Below are 22,772 nucleotides of genomic sequence, written 5' to 3'. Positions count from 1 at the left end.
CGTGGACTAACACCGAAGAACTACCATCCTGCTCAATTTTGAATTATTTTACCAGTCATAGCTTTACATTTATCCTTGGGAAGAATGTATGTGGAGTGTAATGTATATAAAAGAAAAGAAGAAAGAACTCTTCTGGAAGACAATATACATGTAAGCTCTATAAACAAAGTCAAGCATGTTTTTTGGAAAAATAATCATTTAACGTCGTGGAATGGCATGACTCTGGGTTTTTGCAATACTGAGGACTTACCCCTTTAAGACCCAGGTATCTCGAGCCAGCTCTTCTTGCTTGTAGTAACAAAACTATACTATTCTTAAAAATAATTTTCTGGAACTGAGCATTCCAGAACAATTAACTAACAGCAGGGTCTTGTTAAATTTGTAAAAACAAGATGGAAATTCCTTTAGAAATCAAAGCCTTAAGGGTACTTCCTAGAGTGTTTGTATGCATTGCTGTTAATTAAGAAATAAAAGAACGGTATCAAATGTAAATAGAATACACACACCACTCCCTGGTTCATTGCAGAGTTGCAAAACAAGCATGCAATTACTTCAATTCCAGATTGCTAGGGAATATTTTTTTTTAATTTTATACCCATGGCTGGTATAAGTGTATAGTTTAACAAGCTAAAATATGAGGCTGAAATTAGTATCATTGAGGGGTACACTAAAATAAGTAAAGAAAAATCAACATCTAATGATTCTTTTAAAAATCTTATTTTCTAATTTCAACAGTAAGAATTCAGTATGTGATCAAGTCATCAACATAAGGTAGTTGTCAACTTCGTGATTATCACTGTGTGATTTTTATTGTGACTAGTGTAGATTCCAGAAGGGCTTAATTCTACAGAAAGAAAGTCTGTGCTGTTGGAAACAGAAAATTGTTCTATGTCAACTTTCTCTTGGTGCTAGAGGTAACCCTGCATGTGAGAGTGAAAACAAGAGATGAAAGAGGGAGAAGAAAAGTCAGTAGCAAGAAGATGTGAAAGTAGGGAAAAATGACACTAACACTGCAGAGTAATTGAACTAAAAAAATTTTAAATTAAAAAAAATTAAAATTAAAACATTTAAAAAAGAAAGAAGAGAAAATTGAAAAGACTGAAAAGACAAAAAAGGGAGAAAGTAAGCCTAAAGATAAGAAAAAAATAATTTTTTTCAAATTGATTTTCCAGAGATAAACCTTGCTCATAGTATAAAAGAGCTTCGAAACTTAAGATATTTGAGTCTTCCAGAAAATAATAATGAAATGAAAACTCTGATGTATTTTTGAAACAGATTTACCCAACTTCTGGTATCAAATTACTTGCTTTGGGCACTTTGTGTTATTTTACAAACTCTTCTTCAAAAGTCTCAATACTGTAATAATTTTAATGCAACATATATTCACTTCCTACAAAGTTATTGACACTGACAATGTGCATTTAGCATTTTCAACAGCTGATTTCCTTTTGAAAACAAAAAAGCTATATAAGAAAAGCTATCTCTATAAATTCTAAGTATCCAATTGGGGAAAAATTGATCAATTCCAATTAATATAGTCAAATAGCATTGTACTGATCACAATACTTGGCTCATGTTTGGTTATTCAATAAATGTGATTAAATAACAATGATTTTCTATCTAAGTGTAAAATATACATTCAACTTCTCATCTAACCATTTGAGAAATTCACTTTGAAAATAATTAAATGTTAAGAATTACATAGATTTGATTAAACACTCAATCTATCTCATTCTTTGGATATTCAGTGTCCTCCAGAACTCTAAAATAAAAGCTGATTTAGTTTTGTAAAAATTTTTACAATGAAAACTACATAATTATTTGGCAAAGTTGCTGTTTTAAGTCACATAAAACCCAGTCCCATGATTGTTGATTTAGTCCTCCGTGTGTCCAACTAAACTATAATCTCCTTGAAAGTGAGAAGTAGATGTTATTTGCTCTAGATTACCAACGTTCAGTGCAATTTCCGGTACTCAATAGGTACTTGATGAATGTTTGATGAAAGAATTTATTTTATAGCTTGAGTCAATTATTAAAAAAAAAAAACTCTACCACTTCTGCATACTTAAACTGCCAATTCCATTTGTATGAGCAGTGAAGGAAAATTTCAATGCTTAAATTTTTTGCCCAACCTACAAAGAATTTAAAAAGACTTGGTAAAATATAAAAAGACTTATGCAGTGAGACTGACTCCCTAAAGTGAAATTTCCCCATTTAAACTACTTTGGCCCAGTGAGGTCAGCTGGAGTAAGAAGAAAGGGATAATAAGGAGGAGGGGAAGGCACTCCATATGCCTGGAATTGGTTACAAGCACACTTTCCAGTTAAGTGTCCCTCAGGGCTGTCCCTCTGGAAACCATTGATAGTTCAGTGGCAGATAGACTTTGTGCCTTACAGAATATTAGGCAGATGAATATATGGATAACAAGAATTGTTTCTGCTTGTTTCTATCATTTATTTTCCTTCTTTTCCACAGGCTTCCGGACAAGTAAAACTTGTCTCACCTTAACAGAAAGAAATGTATGTATGAGAAATATTCTTGCATATAATCATTCTATTCTTCTGGAATAGCTAAGCCTTGTGGAGTCTGAATCTACTACTATTTAATATACATATATTAGTACATATATTAATATACAACTAATACACTATCTTAATATACTCATATTAATTATGTATTAATATATTATATTTATATATACTAATAAGCATTTATATATACACATATACATATTTACAGTCAAAGATAAAACCTTGTTGAGAAAAAAAAATGTTACCTGTGGGCAGATTTTCCTTCGAACAAAAAGGGAATCCTTATAAAGCAAAAACTCCTTGCCATTTGCAAGTATTCAAATGTTTTGCCTTGATGACCACGTATTTAGTTTTACACCTCTCCAACCCCTGAGGCAAACACTATTGATTATTCTGCACAAATAACAGTGTTGCTACACACTTACATTCATTAAGAGAGAAAGGTTTATTTGCACTCTATTATTTAAGTATGTAAATTGTAGATAATCGGAATGGCTTACCTTGAAAAAAGTCATGGTTGCACCATCCTCCACCGCACCGTACTCTATCTTGGTTTGTTTAGCTAAATCATCAGCAGAATCAATAGGGGATTCCATGCGCTCCACTGTCAGAAAGGCGGCTAAGTTAGCAGTATACGAAGAAATGATGATAAGTGTGAAAAACCACCAAATGCCTCCCACTATCCTGGTGGAGAGCGCTTTGGGCATGAGCTCAGAACCTAACAGAGATTGGGGGGGAAAAGGTGAAACGAATACAGAGAATTCGATCAGCAGTCAGATACTTTTGGTCACAGTGGCAGAATGGAATCACTGTGTAGTAAAAGCTTAAATCATAGGTTCACATATTGCTTTAGTAAGCAAGCAACAACCATTAGGAAAGCAGAGGCTAATTTCAGATAATAAACCATCTCTTAGGACACTTTTAGTATAGTGGCGGGAGACTCAAGTTCTACCTGAGACAGTATAAATTAATTAGTAATAACATTTATAAAAATAACATTAGAAGGAAGAAAAAAGCTCTCTAGTTTATAAACTACTTGTATAGTTTTTCACATTCTTGTTAGTTACTTCAGTTTTAGAAGAAATGAGTTAACATGTTCAGATCAGTTTCTTAACAAGCTTTATGTAAAGTTTCATTTTTCATGTGTATGAAAGCTCCTAAATTTTGTCTATCTTGCCATTTTAAAAAGTTATGTTTTATAAAAATACATTTCAATTACCTACATTCCTTGAGATATGGGGTTTTAGTCCAGGTTTGTTTTAAAATAAGGTAGTAAATTTTTTCCTTTTGTATAAACAAATGTCTCCGATCACTATAGTTAGTCTCAATGAGAAGAATCAGAGTAAGAATAAATAAATTGTCACAAATTTATTTTTACATATATATGAGTATTTCATAAATATATTACAAACATGGCTGGAGTTGCCTGCTCATGGTATTAATAAGAGAATGGGATCCAAGAATTATATTTTACTTTTGATTATTATAAATTTTAATTAATTTAGATTATAAAATAAAATCCTAACAATTTAAAAATCAAGTCTTACAGATTTACCACATTGTTTACCTTAAACACACTATTTATAGTCTTAATGTTGAAATGAATACATATCGGCATATGTGATTTTTTTATAAAAGCATACTAAATTAATGGATATATGTAATATATTACAATACACTTTTAATCATTTTGAATCTATAATCAAGGAAGCATTGGCTACCAGTTACTTAATTTTGAATAGGGTTTGAGTAAAATGGAATGAAGCAAAGATGGACTGCATTTGCTGACTTGTCTTATAGTCATATCTTTAATGTAGTCACTGGTGCAATAACCTAACACATCTTTAGACGGAAAGAGAACTACAACCAATCATTCATGTTAACATTGAAGAGAAACGGTATCAGAACTGGAATATATCAAAACAGCCCACCTTACACTGCAGTTCATCTTACTCTTATAATTTCAAACAAGCAAACAAAATTTTAAAAAGCAGACAGACTTGGACATGACAGCCAACTCCAGCTCCAGACTCTGCCTACCACTCTGTGAGGAAAAAAAAACAAAAAAACAAAACAAAACAGGAAAGTACCTTTCTGATGTAGTTGCTCCTAGGCCCTGCCAGACACACACTCCAACACTGTAATACTAAAATATTCCCAAGATGGTCAGCAGCAGCTTTGGCTGCCCATTCTACTTTTTTTTTTTTTTAACACCACCACCAATAAAGTCAAACAAAACTGGGAAAGAAAAGAACAGTGGAGACATTTGACAAAAATGGCCCAATTACCACAAGTTCATATCTTACCCAAGGACTTAAAGCGAGTACCTCCTAGGCTTGTGAATCAGAGCCTGGTTAGGGGCTGACTGTCATGTACTCAAGGTAACGTCATGTCCAGCACTATATCCCACTAATTCCTGGGGAGCTGGGCATCAGCCAGTTTAGTATGGGTTCCTCTTTCATGTATCCACCAGCCGTGAAGTAGTTATGTGGCAAAGCAAATGTATATTTGAATTTTTCATTGCTTGGATTACTTGTCATCAATTTCAGAGATATCAAATATTATCTCATTTCTAATTGCTAGATGTATAGATATCAAGTTAATCTTATCAGTACACAAATCTCAAAAAACTCCAAATATTTTAGAAAATGTAAGTGAAAAAAAGAATTTTATTTTTCAGAGTGGTAGCAAACATAATTTTTAAAAAATCTTTGTTATGTTTGGGTGTTTATTATCAGGATAATTTACTCTGGACTATTAAGGTTAGTTATTGGCATGTGACTAGCAGTTTGCCTGGGTGAACTGTATTACCCAGTACTGCTTGTAAGAGATGTCTGTCTCCTATGACAGGCTTTTATTCACTTCTAGTATTTCATAAGAACTCCAGTATTGTCTTCCAAGTGTTGGGTAAGCCTAAGGAAAAAAAAAAAACATTGGACCTAAAATGTAGGAAAGGGAAAATATTGACTATTCATTTTATTTAGAAATAGATGCCACAAACTTGGATTAGTTCATGTAAGAGTTCTCTGAATTCTCAAGTTTTAGGTTTAAATATCTATAAAGCTATATATATGGATGCTCAAATTTTAATTTTTTAAATTCTTTTAAAGATTTATTTATTTATTTGAGAGAGCGCGCGTGTACAGGTGCATGAGTGGGGGAAGGGGTAGGAGGAGAGGCAGAGAAGAAGACTTCCTGCTGAGCGCAGAACCCACGCAGGGCTGGATCTCACCACGCTGAGATCATGACCTGAGCAGAAATCAAGAGTCCAACGCTTAACTGACTGAGCCACCCAGGCGCCCCAGATGCTCCTATTTTTAAAAGAAAAAATTTATTTCAACTTAGTAGGCCTTGCTTACAACATGTATCTGTTAAATTAATTTTTTGGATATGTAGTTATTTATTCTCACTTTAGGAAATAGTTTATAAATGCAACAGTAATGAATGAATAGATTTATGCATAATATTAAACATGCAAGAACGAAGTACCTTTTTATAAACAGCTTTTTATAATTTAACCATAAATGTTCACTTCTTCAGATCTGTCATTCAATTACCAAAATAATTTCTACAAAGTGGATAATAAGTATACAACTAAAACTTAAGGTAAACCTTTGTAATAGGTGTGGTAACTCTTATGAAGGAGTATGTTTTTCTCCCTAATGCAGTCATTGTCACTTGCTCAAATTTGGGGCATTTTGCTTTATTTGCTAATTTTAAAACTTTAAAACATTACATTTTTAAATGCATAAAATAGTCTTAGATCTTGGCTAACAAAATCTTTTGAGCAGTAGGTTTGAAATATCACTTTATTGAACTTTAAATATTAAAGGATTAATTAAGAAAAGTAGCAGCAAAAATAAAAATAAATTCGACTTGGGAGAACGGAGACTAAAATGAGGAATTCATAGTTATATATAAACCCTTAAGACATATTGCATATATTATGTCACTTTCTAAGAAGTATAGTCTTTTATTTTTAACATTAATATTATAAATTTTAAATAATTATGAAAGTATTTTTGCATGCACTTCTGACATGCATTATTTTATATTCTTATATGCTATCAGATGCAGCTAATATTTTACTCGTAAAGGAAACTCTAAATGGCTAAATATTTTAATTTTGCAAATTTATACACAGATTTATTAGTCATGCAACACAAATGCATCTAATCATCAAGAATTGATATAAAACAATTTTTTACATCAAAATGAGTCAGGAAACAGGAACATTTCACTGTATTCTTGTCTCAAGGAGATGTAATCTTAGTAGTACTTTAAATGCAGCTACTAGCTAATGGATCAGGTTAGCTCGGTTATCTATGAAATAATGTACCTACTGTGGGTTAAGAAAAAAAGATTAGATGAGTATACTGTATGTGCATTTGCAAAAGCTAGTTATTTTCTCAGAATCTCTCTTGGATGGGATTTGAGAAGGCCTAAATGCATCAGGTAGATGGAGAAGCTGGATTATGGTTACATGCACAGAGGCACCCATGCAAGCGACTTGTGCCAGCGAGAGCTGTCACCCCCAGCAAAGAGTGGGACATGGTGCCCAAGGGAAATAGCAGGCTGAATCGTATACCTTGCTGCATGAGAGCTCCAACTCCAAACCAGAAACTATTTAGCAAGGTAAAATTGTTTTCCACCACGTCTGAGTCGGGATTGCAAGGGTGTGGGTTATACCACTCATAGGGGCTAAACCTGTGGTAATTGACAGAAGAAAAGAATATATTTAAATGGCAGTGAGAAGAAATTCTATCCAGCATTTTCGCTGCAAAAGAAACAGAAAGACAGGTAAGATTAAGTAGAAACCACAAATAAGCATTTCTATAGTACAAACTCATATGCACGACAGCAAGTGTGAGGTTTTAAAGATCCCTGTCCTTATCAGCTAATTTCCCTACTAAGATGATAAATTGCATTTCTTTACTGTACACTACTTGTGAGAGGAAAATCTGTGTATCAGTAAACCAAGATTATGTTTCAAGAATTAGGTTTTTTTCATGTACAGAATAAAAATTAAAAAGTCTAAAAAATCATTAAAGAAGAAAACAAACTTAGCTATGAAATAAACATTTTTAAAACTGTGGAAAAATTGTTAAAGACAGAAGAAACAATATGAAATCAGCTTAAGATTTTTTTATGATATAATAGAAACTACCAAAGTGACAGAGTTTAACATAATCAGTGAATAATTATATATCTAAGAAAATAGTACTACGGATTTACATCTTTCTGTGTTAACTAACTCAACTCTAAACAGAAAACCAAATCAGAATGAACTGCATTCTAATACATGCTTTTGACATAATTATAGGTTTCAAAGGGTGTGGAAATACGCATGATATCAAAGCAGTGTTAGAAGCAGGAATACATATTGAGGCTGATTGGTTTCCACTTATTATTTGGTTTCAAGTCTATAATTCATTTGAATCACTGTTATAAGACAAAGAAAATGAAATCTAATTTTTGAGGCTTGTTCTAGATGGTTTTAGAAATATTGGTAATGTCTCTCAATTAATTCAAACTGAGGAATTGCTAAATCGTACACATTAATTTATTCTAATTATAATCCAGATATATTTATTAATTAATGGTACTATCCAAAAATATCACCACCATAATTAAAAATACTTAGTCTAATTACTCAACTAACAAAATATTTTCCCTAATATCTCAAATTTTAAAGCCACTCTTTTATAAACCAAATTAGTGTGCGTGCCCTTTATGAAAGCATTAAAAAATCTTACATTCAATCAAAGTTATTTGAATAATGTATCTGTCACTTCAGAGAGCGCAATTTTCTTCACAATAATCTTTCTGACATATTAAAATTCAGAGGATCAAACAAACCATTTTCATCTTTCTAATGCAATTTTAGAACACCCCTTTTTTAATAGCCTACCCTTGACAAACAAAGAAATGTTTTGTTTGGTTCTCTAAGTTAAACTGACACACTGAGCAGAAAGGTTGATTGGATAGTAATTAAACGTTCTGATCTGATTTGTTGTGTCTGACACAACAGGAGAGCTAGCTTTAGTTGTAGACATTTTATTTTTATTTAAATTCCCCTTATTACTTTTACCCTAGTGAAAATGATTATATACATCTTTAAAAGTATATCCAAGTATCAGAATGTTAGCCATCAATCTTCACACATCTTCTAGCAAATATTACCCATTTTAATTAACGATCGAAAGAATGCATTGCTCATCAGAGAGAGCGTGATCTAGCTGTATCACCCAGCTCCACGCCCTTGACAAATTGCATAACCTCCCTGTACGGTTTCCTTATCTGAAAAAGAAAGACAGTAGTAAGACCTAACTTTTCTAGGTGTTGGAAGGACTGCACAAGTTACTAGCGCTGGCAAACAGCAATCATTCAGTAGTTTGACACAACGGTATTAGTGAATATTGTTAAATGTTGTGACTTTGCCTGTAGTTATATACTCATACTCCTATTTTTATTTCTTAATAATTAAACCATTCTTTCCCTACTCCTGCACGTGTATTAGCATAAACACAGAGCTGGTCTCTAAAAGCTGGATTTAGTTTTCTCACATGGCAAATCATAGAAACAGAGTGAGAACACATAATTTGACTGACTGACATCCCTAGCTTTCACATAGAATTCCATGAGCCACTGAGTTTTATACAGGTGCTTCAAGGGATTCCATGAAAGGACAGACGAGAGATGTGGTGGTAGCAATTGGAGAAGTGGAAATATAAATATGTAACATTCTGTCCTCCCATTCCAAATATATATATATATTAATTCTGAGAAGGAAAGGAAGGAAGGAAGATGGGAAGGAAGGGAAGAGGAAAAGCAGGAAGGAGAAAATAAAAGGAGTTAGAGAGGAGGAATCTGGAAATGATGGCGCTGATTTCAAAGGACTAACACTTCAGTGAGGGAGTCTCACATAGTTTATTTGAAAGAGAGGAAAAAAATGTACAGTAAACTAATACTTAAATTTGAATTCTGTGCACTTCTCACATCCTCCACTTCCTTCCTCTGCTTTTTCCTTTACGATGGACAAAATCTTCAAAAGATACAAATCTAGCCAAGAAAAATGCTGTCTAACTTGAATTTACAATTTGTTTTTCACAGTGACCCCTAGGAAGCTTTTCCTCAGTCTCCATTTGATTCATTAGCATATCCTAATAGTGGATCCTAATATAAATCACTCCTTTCCTCCTTAAATCCCTACCCCCAAACACACACACACACACACACACACACACACACACACACACACACACACACACACTCATACTCCCTCCTTCCCTCACTCCCTGGCCTTGCACTTCTTAGTCTGTGATCAGCTTTATCTCCTTCACATTTAAGTAACACAGCTCTGATTCTAGTTTCATTCTCTATTATTTTCTAAACTAAATTACCTCTCACCTCTAAGAGTAACTGCCATGCTCAACTCTATGCTCTCTATTTCCGATAGGTCTTGTTTCAATATCTGTCCCTACCTTCCAATATCTGTAGATTCAATTTTAAAAATTCTATTGGCCCCATAATATTTTTTCTGCTCATAAGTTACATTTCAGTCCCCTTAAGTCTATATATTTAACCCTAATCACTCTCTTGACCTTTTGTGAATTCCCAATGGCCTGAAAGTAGACTTTTCAATATTAATACGCCCAATGTGAATGTGCGATCTTTCTCCTAATGTTGCCCTCTTAGTGCCTTTTCCATCTCTGTCAATAGCATCACCTGCCAGCATCCGTCAGTTAACAAACTGCAGTGGTCCTGTCAAGAGCCCTTAACTCACTTAGGTGTCACAGTTTTTAAGTCAACTTCAGTTCTTTACATTCCTTTGCCCCACAACTCTGACCTCCAAACATTTGTCAAATTACATCAGGCTGCCTCCAGAACATCCCTTTCATTTCTTGCCTCCCTTTTCCCTGTTCATTCCACTGGCATTAAGTCTAGTTCAGATCCTCATATCCTATAGCAGTCATCTCCTAACTGGTCTTTCCACTTCTTATTCTAAACTTGTCATCTCGACATACTGCTTCCCAGTTAATTTTCATGTAGAATAATCCCCATTATGCCACATCTCTATTAAAAACAAATCTTCAGTCATGCCCAGTCTATAGACAAATTATCTAGACTTTTAAGCATGGAATTCAAGATCCTCTACACCATACTCCGAATACCTCTCTGTGATTATGTTCCATTATTTTTCTCCTAAGCCTTGGGCTACTGGCCACTTTACAAACAAACAAACAAACAAACAAACAAATGAAGTCCTACATTGATTTTTAACCATTTCTTTGCTCATATTGTCCTTCAGCCTATAATTCCCTCCTCTCTACTCCAAAGATATTTAAATCCTATACGCACCCCTCAATTCCAGCACAGGACCACCATCTAGCTGCAGTTTTCTTAATTCTTTCATGGAGGCTGTCTATCTAAGGTAAAGACTGGTGACTATCCCTAGGATTCAGTGTCCTGCCTTGGTTTTAGTAGAATATTGCTGTCCAGCTAATAAAACTATCCTCTTATTTTCCCTCGAATGCAACTAAATTTGAGCCACTGGAATTTGAGCAGAAGTAATGTGTAAAATGTCTCAAAATTCTCCATAAGGATATTTGCCTTGGACTTTCTTTTCCCTCTCCATCTTTTAGGAGATGGTGATGACTAGAGATGTATTAGAAGCCCTATGTTGAGAATGACAGAGGTGTTGCACCAAGCTTGGACTGTACTCCTCTGCACTGTGAAGTAAGAGAGTGACATGTTTTCTGATTCAAAGCACTGGTTTTGGTTTGGTTTGGTTTGGCTTTTTGGCTATCTTTGTTAACGAAGCTTAACCAGTATTTGAATGACTTAGGTTACTTTTTCTTTTCTTCATGTCTATAGCACTAAGAGCTTCAAGTCATACTTACCGTAGCCTGGCTTCTTCACTACAAATTAGTGCATGTATATCTCCCTTCTTCTATTAATTGTAAATGAATTCACCCAAATACAGTTTCTGATTTATCTTGTGTATCTTATGATATCTAGCACAAGATTTTAAACCTTGTTGGCATATAAAGCATTTTGAATTATTCTGATGCTCCTTCTACTCCTCTCTTTCTTTTTCCATTTCTGGTCATACATATGAAATGATAATCTTATTTTCCCACATCTAATTCCTCTTTAACCCTAAGCTTCCATCCCTGTAAAAATCTTGTTTTTGAACCCATTTCACTTTTAAAATACCATCTTTTAATTATTTTGCATGTTCTAGTAACTTATTATTAAACACCAGCCTTATGATTACCTTCCATTTAATTTCTGTGACATGCACTCCTACTTCTATACCCTATGCCCCACTAACAGGAGATTATTTTTGGCTGTCTTAGCTCTCAGATCTTTACTCCTTTTTTGATAACCTAGCACACTCATGGCTTTAGCCTCTGTGCTGATAATTTCAAAACCCTCTCAATTTATAGCCATCAATTCTTACTCAAAGTCTTTCCATCCATTTTTGTATATTCCTACTTAGGCAGCTCACCATTACCTCATACTTCAAAGACTTTAACACTGAACCCAAGAAGTTCTCCCATACTAGCTCTCCTTCCCAATGTCTCCATTTCTAAAATAACTTCTCTGAGTTCTTGAGGCTTAAATTTTATTTCCACTTTCTCTTAATCTCTTTCCTTAAATACAAAAAAATATGATATGTGTAAGCCATAACAACTTTTGTTTGATAATGCCTCTTTGCTTTATCCCGTCAACCTCCAGGGCACTTTCATTTCAGTTCTGAATCATGGGTTTTCAAAATTAATTCCTACTTGGTTCCCGTTGTTTCTATATTGTCTTGAAAACTATCTTCATTTTTAGGTTTGCACCATGCAACTCCCCTTCTCTAGAACCAATCAATTTCTCTTATCTGTTGAATTGGTTTAACATTCTATGCTTCTGGATTTCCAGATTCTATATGATATGACTCAATATTTTTAATCTTTTTCAGAATGTTACATAGACTGGCCAACAGTTTCATTATGTCTTTGCTTATGCTGTTCTTAAGTGAGAAGTCATCTTCTCTTCAATTGTTTCACCCAGCTAGCTACTATCCTACACCTTTCTAAAATTCCATACTGTTTACTTTTTCCCTGAAGCTTGCTTGTCTCAAATCTCTATGTAGGATCTACTGCTCTGGGCTCTAATTGATATTTTATGTACCCATTTTGTATTCCCAAAGTTTTACGAGGTCCTTGCGAGATGGAATTTTTATTATCATTATTATTATCAATATTAATATATTTGTATTACTTCAGTTGCCTAAAAATAGCATAATAAAATGACTACAGGTTCGGAGACTAGAGGACTTAAGCTCCAGCCACAGGTATGTTTTGTAGTTGGTGACAGACTGCTAATCTAATTCTGGAATTTTTTTGTCACTTTCCGCTTCAGCCATGCTGAATTGTTCACTATTACTTAAATGAGCTACAAAATTTGTCAGCATAGTGATCAGGCCAGGTCAGTGCTAATACAGGTTAGCATGGAACCACCACTATGCTGAGGACTTACCTGAGAAGCAGAGCATAGGAGTAGGTGTTATAACCAACTCCAGCAGAAAAGCACATAGCTGGAAATGCAAGAGTATTTCTAGAAATTGGATCTAAATGGACTGAGAGTCACAAGGGTAGCTCTACTTCTAGAAGAAGTTACTATTAGTTTAACTCAGGAATGCCCTGAAGAGAACTAGCCGTAAGAGCTGTCATACTTGGATAGAAAAGTAGATTAAAGTCCAGAAGGAGAAAGGATAGAGTATGCACATTCTGCTAAAATTATGCCGTTTTGATGGCATCACTTGTGGGAGCAGACATTAAAGTGGGAACTTCTCAAGCCTTTAGAAAGGAGGGTTGCCTTGTACTAAAGGAAGATTTTAACACAAGGCATGAAAAGACCAGCTGAGGTACTCCAGGTAAGGCAAGCTTAAATAATTGCTTATTGAAAATGAGGCATACAATTAAAAATTACACGATTTCCTCATGTTTGTGTCATACTTGCCAATTATAAAAACAAATTCAGCTATATACAATCTCATTTTGAGCTGCAGCAAATAACCCAAGATAAGAGCAATATTGTTATTATTTAAAACTGAGATTGAGTGAGATTCAGACGACTTAGGGATTTGCTCAAGTGCATAGAAGGCTGGAGCCAGGTGTGCAATGAGGTGTCCTGCAGCAAGTCCCTGCTCTCTTATTGCTACCCATCCCAGTCCGCGTGCAGTCTTTATTATCATCTTCCATAAAAAAAGAAAGAAGAAGGAAAGAAAGAAAGAAAGAAAGAAAGAAAGAAAGAAAGAAAGAAAGAAAGAAAGAAAGAAAGAAAGAAAGAAAGAAAGAAAGAAAGAAAGGAAGGAAGGAAGGAAGGAAGGAAGGAAGGAAGGAAGGAAGGGAGAAAGAAAGAAAGAAAGAGAAAGAAAAGGGAATTTCTATGATCTAATTCAGTTCCCAGTGATAGAATAATCTTATTTCTAATTTGCCTGCTCTCTGGTCAATGAGGAATTGCTTCTCGTGCAGAATAAAAAAGACTTTCTGTTTTACCACTTTTGTTTTTAGCATACTTATACTCTGCGCTCCATAGAGTTAAATTTTGTGCACTGAAAGCATTCAAAAATTTAGGTTTGGTCATCAAAATTAGATTTTGATGTCATCGGAGCACAAAGAAATAGTCACAAATGTTCAACAAAAGATCATGTTTTGGTTAAAAATACATTAACTGCCATCTGATTTCTAGTCAGGAATATTGCAAAATTAATGTTATTTTCTATTTACCACCATACCAAGCCTAGTAATATAAACTTTTAAATGTCAAAATTAAGTAATATATGCATATATACATAATCCTTAAAGGATGTTCATATTTATCTGAATTGTGAACTATTTTTACACTACTATCTTTGCCCTATATTTTGCCATTGCCACTTCAATTCTAACTATTTTGCACATGGAATATAATATTGCTTCTCTTAACACTGTCAGAAAAAGTTATCTCTTTGAATCATGAAAAAAAGTCGAAAAAGAAAGAGCTTCAGCAATTTTTGTGAACCATCACAGTATCTTTGAGATGAAATAAATCAAGTTAAAGGAATTTAACTCAACATATTGGAAAAAGAAAAAAAAACCTTCTCAGGTAGAATGCTTATTTTTCAAAACTGGTCATTTTTAATTACCTTTGATTTCAGAAAAGCAAATATCAAGAAGTACCCTTAAAATATTTTTATGTGCCTATTAAAAATAATAATCAAAGTTAATGCTGCATGACCTTGGGAAATGCACCATGTCAAACATGGTGCTGTTCAGTTCTCTTCCTAACACCTGTATAAGACACAGGGGTCTTATGACAAGAAATTTCTGGAAAAATGCCCTTGCCATTCCAAAGCTTAGTCTGTCCAATTATCTTTTTTGATGTTACCCAAAGTCTAAGAAATGCAGACATTTCCTCTAATACTTTTACTCTATAGCAAACAAAATAGTACTGTTTTCAGCATCATGTTCCACCAATATACAAACTCTGACTCTGAGCAATTGCTTTACGGGCAAGATCTATTTATATTCAGCAAGTATCATTTAACTTTCAGTTTTTCTTCATTTGATTGCTTTTTACCTTCTGAATCCATACTACCAAACAGATCACTTCTAGTGCATAATTAATGCTAACAACTATCTTTAGCCAGAAACTTAGTATTGTGATCATTTCAAATAAAGTTTCTATAATTTAAGTAACAATTTTTTTTCAGAAATAAGGATGATTGATATTCTGTGGCATTTGATGTTATATACTTTATGTTACTAATTATCAATAAAAACATATTTCCCAAAATAATTTCAATTGTTCAGTAAGTTAAATTCGCTTTCCTTAAAAAGTAATTGTGTGGATCAGAATATGAGTCACACCAGCCCACACTGGAATTTTTTAATCGAGCATATATTAAGTACTTTGAGAATTAGTTTCTAAGAAAAAGACTTCCTTAGCTATAGTTAATTTTAGTTACCTTCCAAATCATTAATGAGCAGGATATTAGTTAAGGTTGTATTGCGTTTTTTATGCTCAAATGTAAAAGGCTTCAAAATGTAAAAATAAAGTGGTGACGTTTTGAAGGTGGATGAAGTTAAATTGTGGTTAAGAAAGAAATGAAAAGAACAAAACATTTGGAAAAACTGTTATATAAACCAGGAAATAATACACAAGTTTGCAATTTACTAAGATAAATAAAAAAAAAACACAACTGAACATAAATATATTTAGTTCAATTAAATGCAGTTCAAAGCTTAAGAATAATCTATCATATACTCATGACCCCATTTGATAAGAGTCGATAAACTCTAATGCAACATATTAGCTAGTCACTACTATATCAAAAGATGTCCAAATAGAGTGACCATTGAAAAAAAATTTCATTGAGAGAAATAACATGACTTCACACTCCAAATCAAAGTAATGCTAATACTGCAAGAACTATGGTATCAATAGATTCTTCATGCTGTTCCCATTATTCATATCTCTGTAAAACTAGTTCTGTGCTCTTTTTTTAATATACTCCCTTGCTGACATTTAATTAACTTGAACATTTAGGTATCTGAATTTCACCTGAATCTCCAGTGTCCCCATCCTGTATTTCCAGCTCCCTACAAGAGATTTCCACCTGGATATACAGCCAGACCTCAAGCTCAGAATGACCAAAACCAAACTGGTCATCCACCCCATACCAAACTGACCCCACGTCCAAGCATGACCATTTTTGCAGATAATATAGGCATTTTCCGACAATTGAGATGAGAATTCTTGAAGTCATCTGTCTTCCCACTCCTTCAATGTCTGTATCTGGCATATCAACAAGGTTTATTATATTTTTTCTTCAAAATAGTTATTGGATTTGTCTTTAAATTCCCATTTTACAATCCCCTATTATTATAATTTTTGCTTAGTCTTTGTTTACCTCTAACTCAACAGGTCCCTTTGCCTTTTGATTCTCCCAACTCCATCTCTTTTGTCCATCCTACATATAACTATTAGGCCAATCTTCCCATATTGTAATGCTGTTTATTCCTTCATCAAATACCCACAAGAAATCAGCATTTCTTTCTGATAAACTACAATGTCTTTTGCCCAACTTTCAAAGCTTTAGAAAGCTGAGTTATCTCACCATGTTTCCTACTGTGCCCCCCAAATCGTGTAATTTATGCAAATAAACCAATAAATATCTCATACATGATATTCATATTAACATTTCCATACTTTTGTTAATGTTGTTCTTTACAGCTAAAATATTCCCCTACTACAGTATATTAATATCCTATTTACATTTTAAAGCATAAATTATTTATTGGATGATAAGCCCTTTGACAGGAAGGAATATGCCATGTTTATTTTAATCTTCTCCACCCAAAATGTTTTCTCCATTTTCCTCCATTTAATATAATTCCTGTCATCTTTTAAAGCAAAGTTCACTTATTGGGATAATAGACTCTTTAAAGGAAACAAGTATGTCATTTTAATTTTGTATCTCCTATAGCAGTAGAACAATACTGGAAATAGAATAAGCACTCGGTAAATACTACTATTTTATTGCCTCTCAAAAATATAAAAGTAAAATCCTTTAGCACTTTGTTCATTGTTATTCGAATGTGTGATATAACTGGAGGTAGAAGATAGAGTGTAGAGTTTCTTTCTTAGTGAATAATTAGCATAACAATGCTTCTCAATTAATAGCACAAAGAAATTTCTTGGTTACAGCTAAGGTATAAAGGTATATAAAGTATAAAGGTATTCTGGAGTCTACAAAACAATTGCTAAGATTTCTCTGGTCTTTAATCTCCATGTTATCAAGCAAGTGCACTGTGGTAACATTGTCAATATTGTCGGCTAGTAGCAACTGTGGACAAAGTATTTGTCTGAATTCCCCGTTTACTCTGTCTACCTGTGTCTTTTGTGACCTACTTCCTGATCAGGATTTACTATTACTGCCTTACATCCAGAGATTATAATATGAACTTAAAATCGTATCACTTTTCTATTTTATTCAGTTAACTCTTTCTCTAAAGAATAAGCAAAACCCTTGAAAGACTATAAGCTTATGCATGCAGAAAAAATGGGTAGACACTAAAAAAGGAAAAGAGCTTTCTTTACTCTCATCGTAAGCTTGAATTTCCTCAAAAGAGTGACTGGTGGGACGGAAGACACGAAGTTTTGTTTTGAAACACTACCTCATACAACTCATTTTCTTTCAAAAGTAAAAAATAATAAGACCTCCAGGCAGCTAGCTGCTAGATGGCCAGCCCAGTAGAAACAGCACACCGAAAAAGTGGGCACGGGATGTTTCTTATTGACACAAGAAAAAACAACACGAAACTAGAGGAGGTAGCTCAGAAATACTAAGAAACAATAGATCTCTTCATGAAACTGAAGTCTAGGCACAATAATGGACCCCGCCGTTAGCAGGATCTGGGCTATGAATGAAAGCACTGCTTTTAAATGTGCACAGAAAGAAGTCTTGGCCATTATTCAGCCCTTTCAGGCACAGCTTTCCCACCACTGGTGACCATTGTTGATAACATAATTCTTGAACATGACTTAAAAGGTGCATGTAAATACTGAATGCTGACAGGGACGTAGGATTGAAAGTGGGCATCCCTTCTGCACTTAGTAATTCTAAGTACTGGGAGCGGAAACATTAGATTAGAAAGCTTTTTTTTTTTTGGCTGCCCTGAAAATGATTGGAAAAAAAAAAGATTCTAATCTTTGTCTAATTATCTAAGATTACCTTTTTGTTATATTTGCTTGGCACTTATTGAAATAATGCTTTAGGATAGCTGTGCATGCTAGATGGATGCCTAATAGAGAACATAATTGGTTAGCGTCTTGGTAAAGCAGATTATGTAGTTTTCTTTATGAGGTCTTCTGTTTCTCTCTCTCTCTGTCATTCTCTCTCTAATTGTGTAATAAGACAAGTCAGTTTGCCTCACTCATTTCTCTTGTACTCAGTTAAATGTCCTCAAGTTCTCTCCACTTCCTGAATGTCATGATTTCTAAATATGGAACAAAGAATGTTTTGTGAGAAGCTTGGATGAGACCATTGTTTGCACTGTTTTAATGTCAGATTTTGAAGAATAAGGACTTCCACTGGGTTAGATTCAAGATAAGGCAGAGGAAGGTCAATGTTAAATCTAATGTTGTAATTATCTAACAATACTTAGACATTAAAATGTTTGAACAAATAAATGTAAGAATTACAAATAGTTATTACCTATAAAGTTTAAGGAATGTCTAGATTAAACTTCAATTCAATATCTCCTAAAATAAACATTCTAAACCAGCAGCAGATGCCCTAAATCTACCCAGATAATTTTTATTACCTTTATAGAAATAGATACATTTTTTCCCTGAACTCCTTAAACTTATAAAGAAAATTTTATGTATATTTATAGGTCTTTCCTTCATTCATTCAATACAGCTAGTGCTTTTCTACTTTACACTACATTAAACTATTCACTGAAATATTTATAAGACACTGCAACAAGAGTACAAAACCTTATGTATATTAACACCTCAAAGAATCGAGTCATTACTTAACATCATCTTCTGCAACTTTAAAAGTATGCTGTTGATTTCCCATAGCAAAATATTAGAAAAACCTAAAAATTAGTCAATTTGCATTCAGTTTTATCATTCTCAAATATTTTGTCCACCAAATATGGACAAATCCATGAAGACTTTAAATTTAAAATACATCTCATATGTATAAAATATATATGTGTGTAAACAGTTATACACAGAAATTTAAGAAAACATTTAAGCAAAGTTTAAGAAAAAAACTAAAAATTAATTTGTCACTTTGCATTCAATTTTATCATCCTCAAATATTTTGTCTATCAAATATGGAAAAATCCATGAAGGCTCTACATTTATTTTTTTTTAAAGATTTTATTTATTTATTTGACAGGGAGAGAGACAGCCAGCGAGAGAGGGAACACAAGCAGGGGGAGTGGGAGGGGAAGAAGCAGACTCCTAGCAGAGAAGCCTGATGTGGGGCTCGATCCCAGAACGCTGGGATCATGCCCTGAGCCGAAGGCAGACGCTTAACGACTGCGCCACCCAGGCGCCCCAGGCTCTACATTTAAAATGTATTTTGTATACATAGAATATATATGTGTGTACACTGTTGAACAAATAGAGAGATAGAAAGAATTCTCGAGAGGTGTTTTCCATTATTAATAGTATTCTAATCTGTCACCACCTGTCTCCTCCCATCCTCCGTTTCTTAATCTGTAGAGTGAGGAGCCTGCCCCTGGGCATCACTAAAGCTTCCTTCTAACCTAACATTGACAATCCAAGATTTCATTTATATGGGTAACTACTTAAACAGCATAAACGGGACAAAATTTACTTTGTAAGTAAGTCCTTATAAAAACTTTACCAAAATACTGCAATTAAATCTCATCTCTTTCAACATACATATTCAAGTTATGATTGAAAAAGAAAATAGTTGTATAAATTTGCCCCTAGTAAGAAGTTAGAAAATTGGATCACTCTCAGAGGATAACTTAGTGCAGATTTATCATTTATTCCTTACTATTGTATTTTAGAGAGCTGGAAAACTGGTTTAGCTTGCAAAATTTTTCATTGGGACCAAAGTATGTTGATTATCTTTTGTTTAGTTAGCAAATATATAGATAGATGGAGACAGAGACACAGGCTAGATATAGAAAGATATGAAAATAATCACTAAATTCTACTCCTGAAACCAAAAATCAATCAATCAATAAAATACAATAAATTTTATTTTGAAAAAAGAGATATGAATATATATATAAGGGAGATAGGACACTTCTTACTACAATTATGAAACAGGTTTTTCAATCAAATAAATACAAATCAAGATTCTATTGATGAAATGTTATACTCAATTAGGTCTGAACATTTGACCCATATGTAAAGAGGCAGGTGGTTCTGGGTTGTGGCAGGCATCCTATGCTGGGGAGTGAAGAAGTTATAGTTAAAGTACTTGGCTGTAGTTCTAACTTACAGACAGGCATTAATTATTTCCTCTACTATCCTCTCTATCCTCCTTGTATGTTCAAAACCCACGCCCCAAACTGGCGGTGATTTTTCCAGTTTATTGTCTCCTTTCTAGCTCATTTCTTCTTTATTTACTGTATCCTTGTCAGAAGATAAAGCAGCCCTTATATTTAAACTACAGTGACAAAAAGCAGTAACACAAATACAGTGATTAGCTGTCTCTCTCTAAGGGACCACTACACATATATGTGAAGTAAGTTCCTTGAAGGGCAAAACAAACATTATATTTGACAATGGACAAAGTTACTTGAAGAATTATTAGCCAGACCGAGTGTGTGTATGCATAGATGTATGTGCGTGTAGTATTTACTATGAAGCCCTTTGGGTATGATCATCTGATTATTTTGTTACCCTCTATTTTAATTTGTTTTAATTTCAAGATAAATGGTAAAATCTAACATTTAAAAAACAGTATGTTTTACTAGCTAATCACTGTAATTTTTACAAAATGAAAAAGAAAAAGGAATACATCTGAAAGCCATATGATTTAAATGTACCACATGATCAAATATATGATATGATTAGAACTCTGTGCCTTATAAATACAGGCTACGTGCTACATATTTACGACCAAAAACACCTCATGAAATTACAAACTGTTTAAACTTGGTTTGAATTGATGATATTCTATCTTTATCTACTTATTTTCTAACTCTCACCAATTTAAGGTTGGAAGAATAAATTGTGTTTGTTATGTTTTCACTTAAGGCCAAAACAAAGTAAACATTAGATTAGTTTGGATTTTGCACCTGGTTAAATTATTTCAATGCTCTAATGCATGAACCACTAATATGTTTAGAGCTTTTACTTTCATTGTAAAACAGATTGGTTTTGATTCAATTAAAATTCCTTTTTGCAAATATGAATTACAAGTTCCTCATATTAGAACAAAGTTAGTTAAAAACTTAGTACTAGCAGTACAGAGCAACTTTGATTCATAGCCACTGTGAAGAGTATTTGAATACTATAAAAATGGGGATAAAAGTAATAATAGCTTTGTATGCAAGTGGTGGTTTAAAAAACTTAAAACATTAATGATTTGACTTGTTATGTGGTTTGATTATCAGAAAGTAAAAATAGCATTTGGCATATTTCCTTAACACCAGAAAAAGATTATTTCCTGAGATTATTTTATTAACATTGGAACAAGCTCTAAAATATAAAAATATTCTTTGGTGCAAGTATTTCAAAAATTGACACATATTTGAAAGAAAGATCATCTTTCTAATTATTTTTACCCATATGACATCAGGTGAACTTCACGATTAATAAACAGCTTTGTAATGGCACTTAAAATTTTACCCTGCAGCTCTCCCCAACACCCAGCTCTACCTATTCACCAAAGCTTGCTTCCCATCTTGGAAATTACAGTAAGCTATATTGATCTGGAAGATCACATGTGGGTACCTACTGTTTTTTAAATCTATGCAAAGTATGACCATGGAATTATTTTAATGATTTCTTATGATTTGCCATGGGTAATAAACAGGAGGGACAATTTCAGTTTGCAGATATATTTCATTTGCGCAAAATCTATGCCTTAATCATTTTATTATTTATTTATTTATTTATTATTTATTTATTATTTATTATTTATTTATTATTTATTATTGTCCACTTGTTCCCTAAAATCTTTTTCTTTCTACTATACTATCAGAAAATAACTATGCCTAATTTTATACTTGAATGCTTATTTTAGTTCAACTACATTTTTCTTATTTTTGCATCTTTAGCAAAGCAATGTTTGTTGTTAGAAATATGTTACACAAAATACAACCATATATAATTAGATGCATCTTGTATAAAGCCCACACAGATTCTGTGATCACCTACCCTGTATGTAATATTTGGTTTATTGGATGCACAAAGAAAGCAGCTTTAATTTCACAAACTGTATAAGCTAGACTGGAAACTTGGGGTCAGGAAGATAAAATGGAATACCAGTTAGTTATCTTTAACCATGAAAGCAAGTATTCAAAGGGCATTTTATACTTAAAAGTCAATATATGATTCCAGTAGTTCTATTTTATTCAATCAACCAAATCAACTGATAATCATGACGGATAAATCGATAGGGAAATTGTGAAGTAGCTTTAAAAAGCTATCTAACACTTATTCAGATAAACATAAAATATAGAAAAGTAACTATAA

General features: G+C 33.3%; 1 protein-coding gene across 3 annotated transcripts in view; it reads right to left on the bottom strand.

Moving 5' to 3' along the window:
• Positions 1-22,772, bottom strand: part of GRIK2 (glutamate ionotropic receptor kainate type subunit 2) — a 642,399-nt gene that overhangs the window by 117,278 nt on the left and 502,349 nt on the right. For all 3 annotated transcript variants that reach the window (XM_045806988.2, XM_087865344.1, XM_045806989.2), the window contains exons 13-14: positions 7,120-7,238; positions 3,032-3,249 (exon numbers count right to left, since the gene is read on the bottom strand). In XM_045806988.2, the coding sequence (XP_045662944.1) occupies positions 3,032-3,249; positions 7,120-7,238 (337 nt within the window). The remainder of the gene's footprint in view (positions 1-3,031; positions 3,250-7,119; positions 7,239-22,772) is intronic.

Source organism: Ursus americanus, chromosome 11 (genome assembly GCF_024610735.1).
Source record: "Ursus americanus isolate L20-20 chromosome 11, mUrsAme1.1.p, whole genome shotgun sequence".
Classification (NCBI taxonomy): Eukaryota; Metazoa; Chordata; class Mammalia; order Carnivora; family Ursidae; genus Ursus; species Ursus americanus.
Note: the sequence above shows the minus strand (reverse complement) of the source record. Positions and strands in the feature narration are given on the sequence as shown.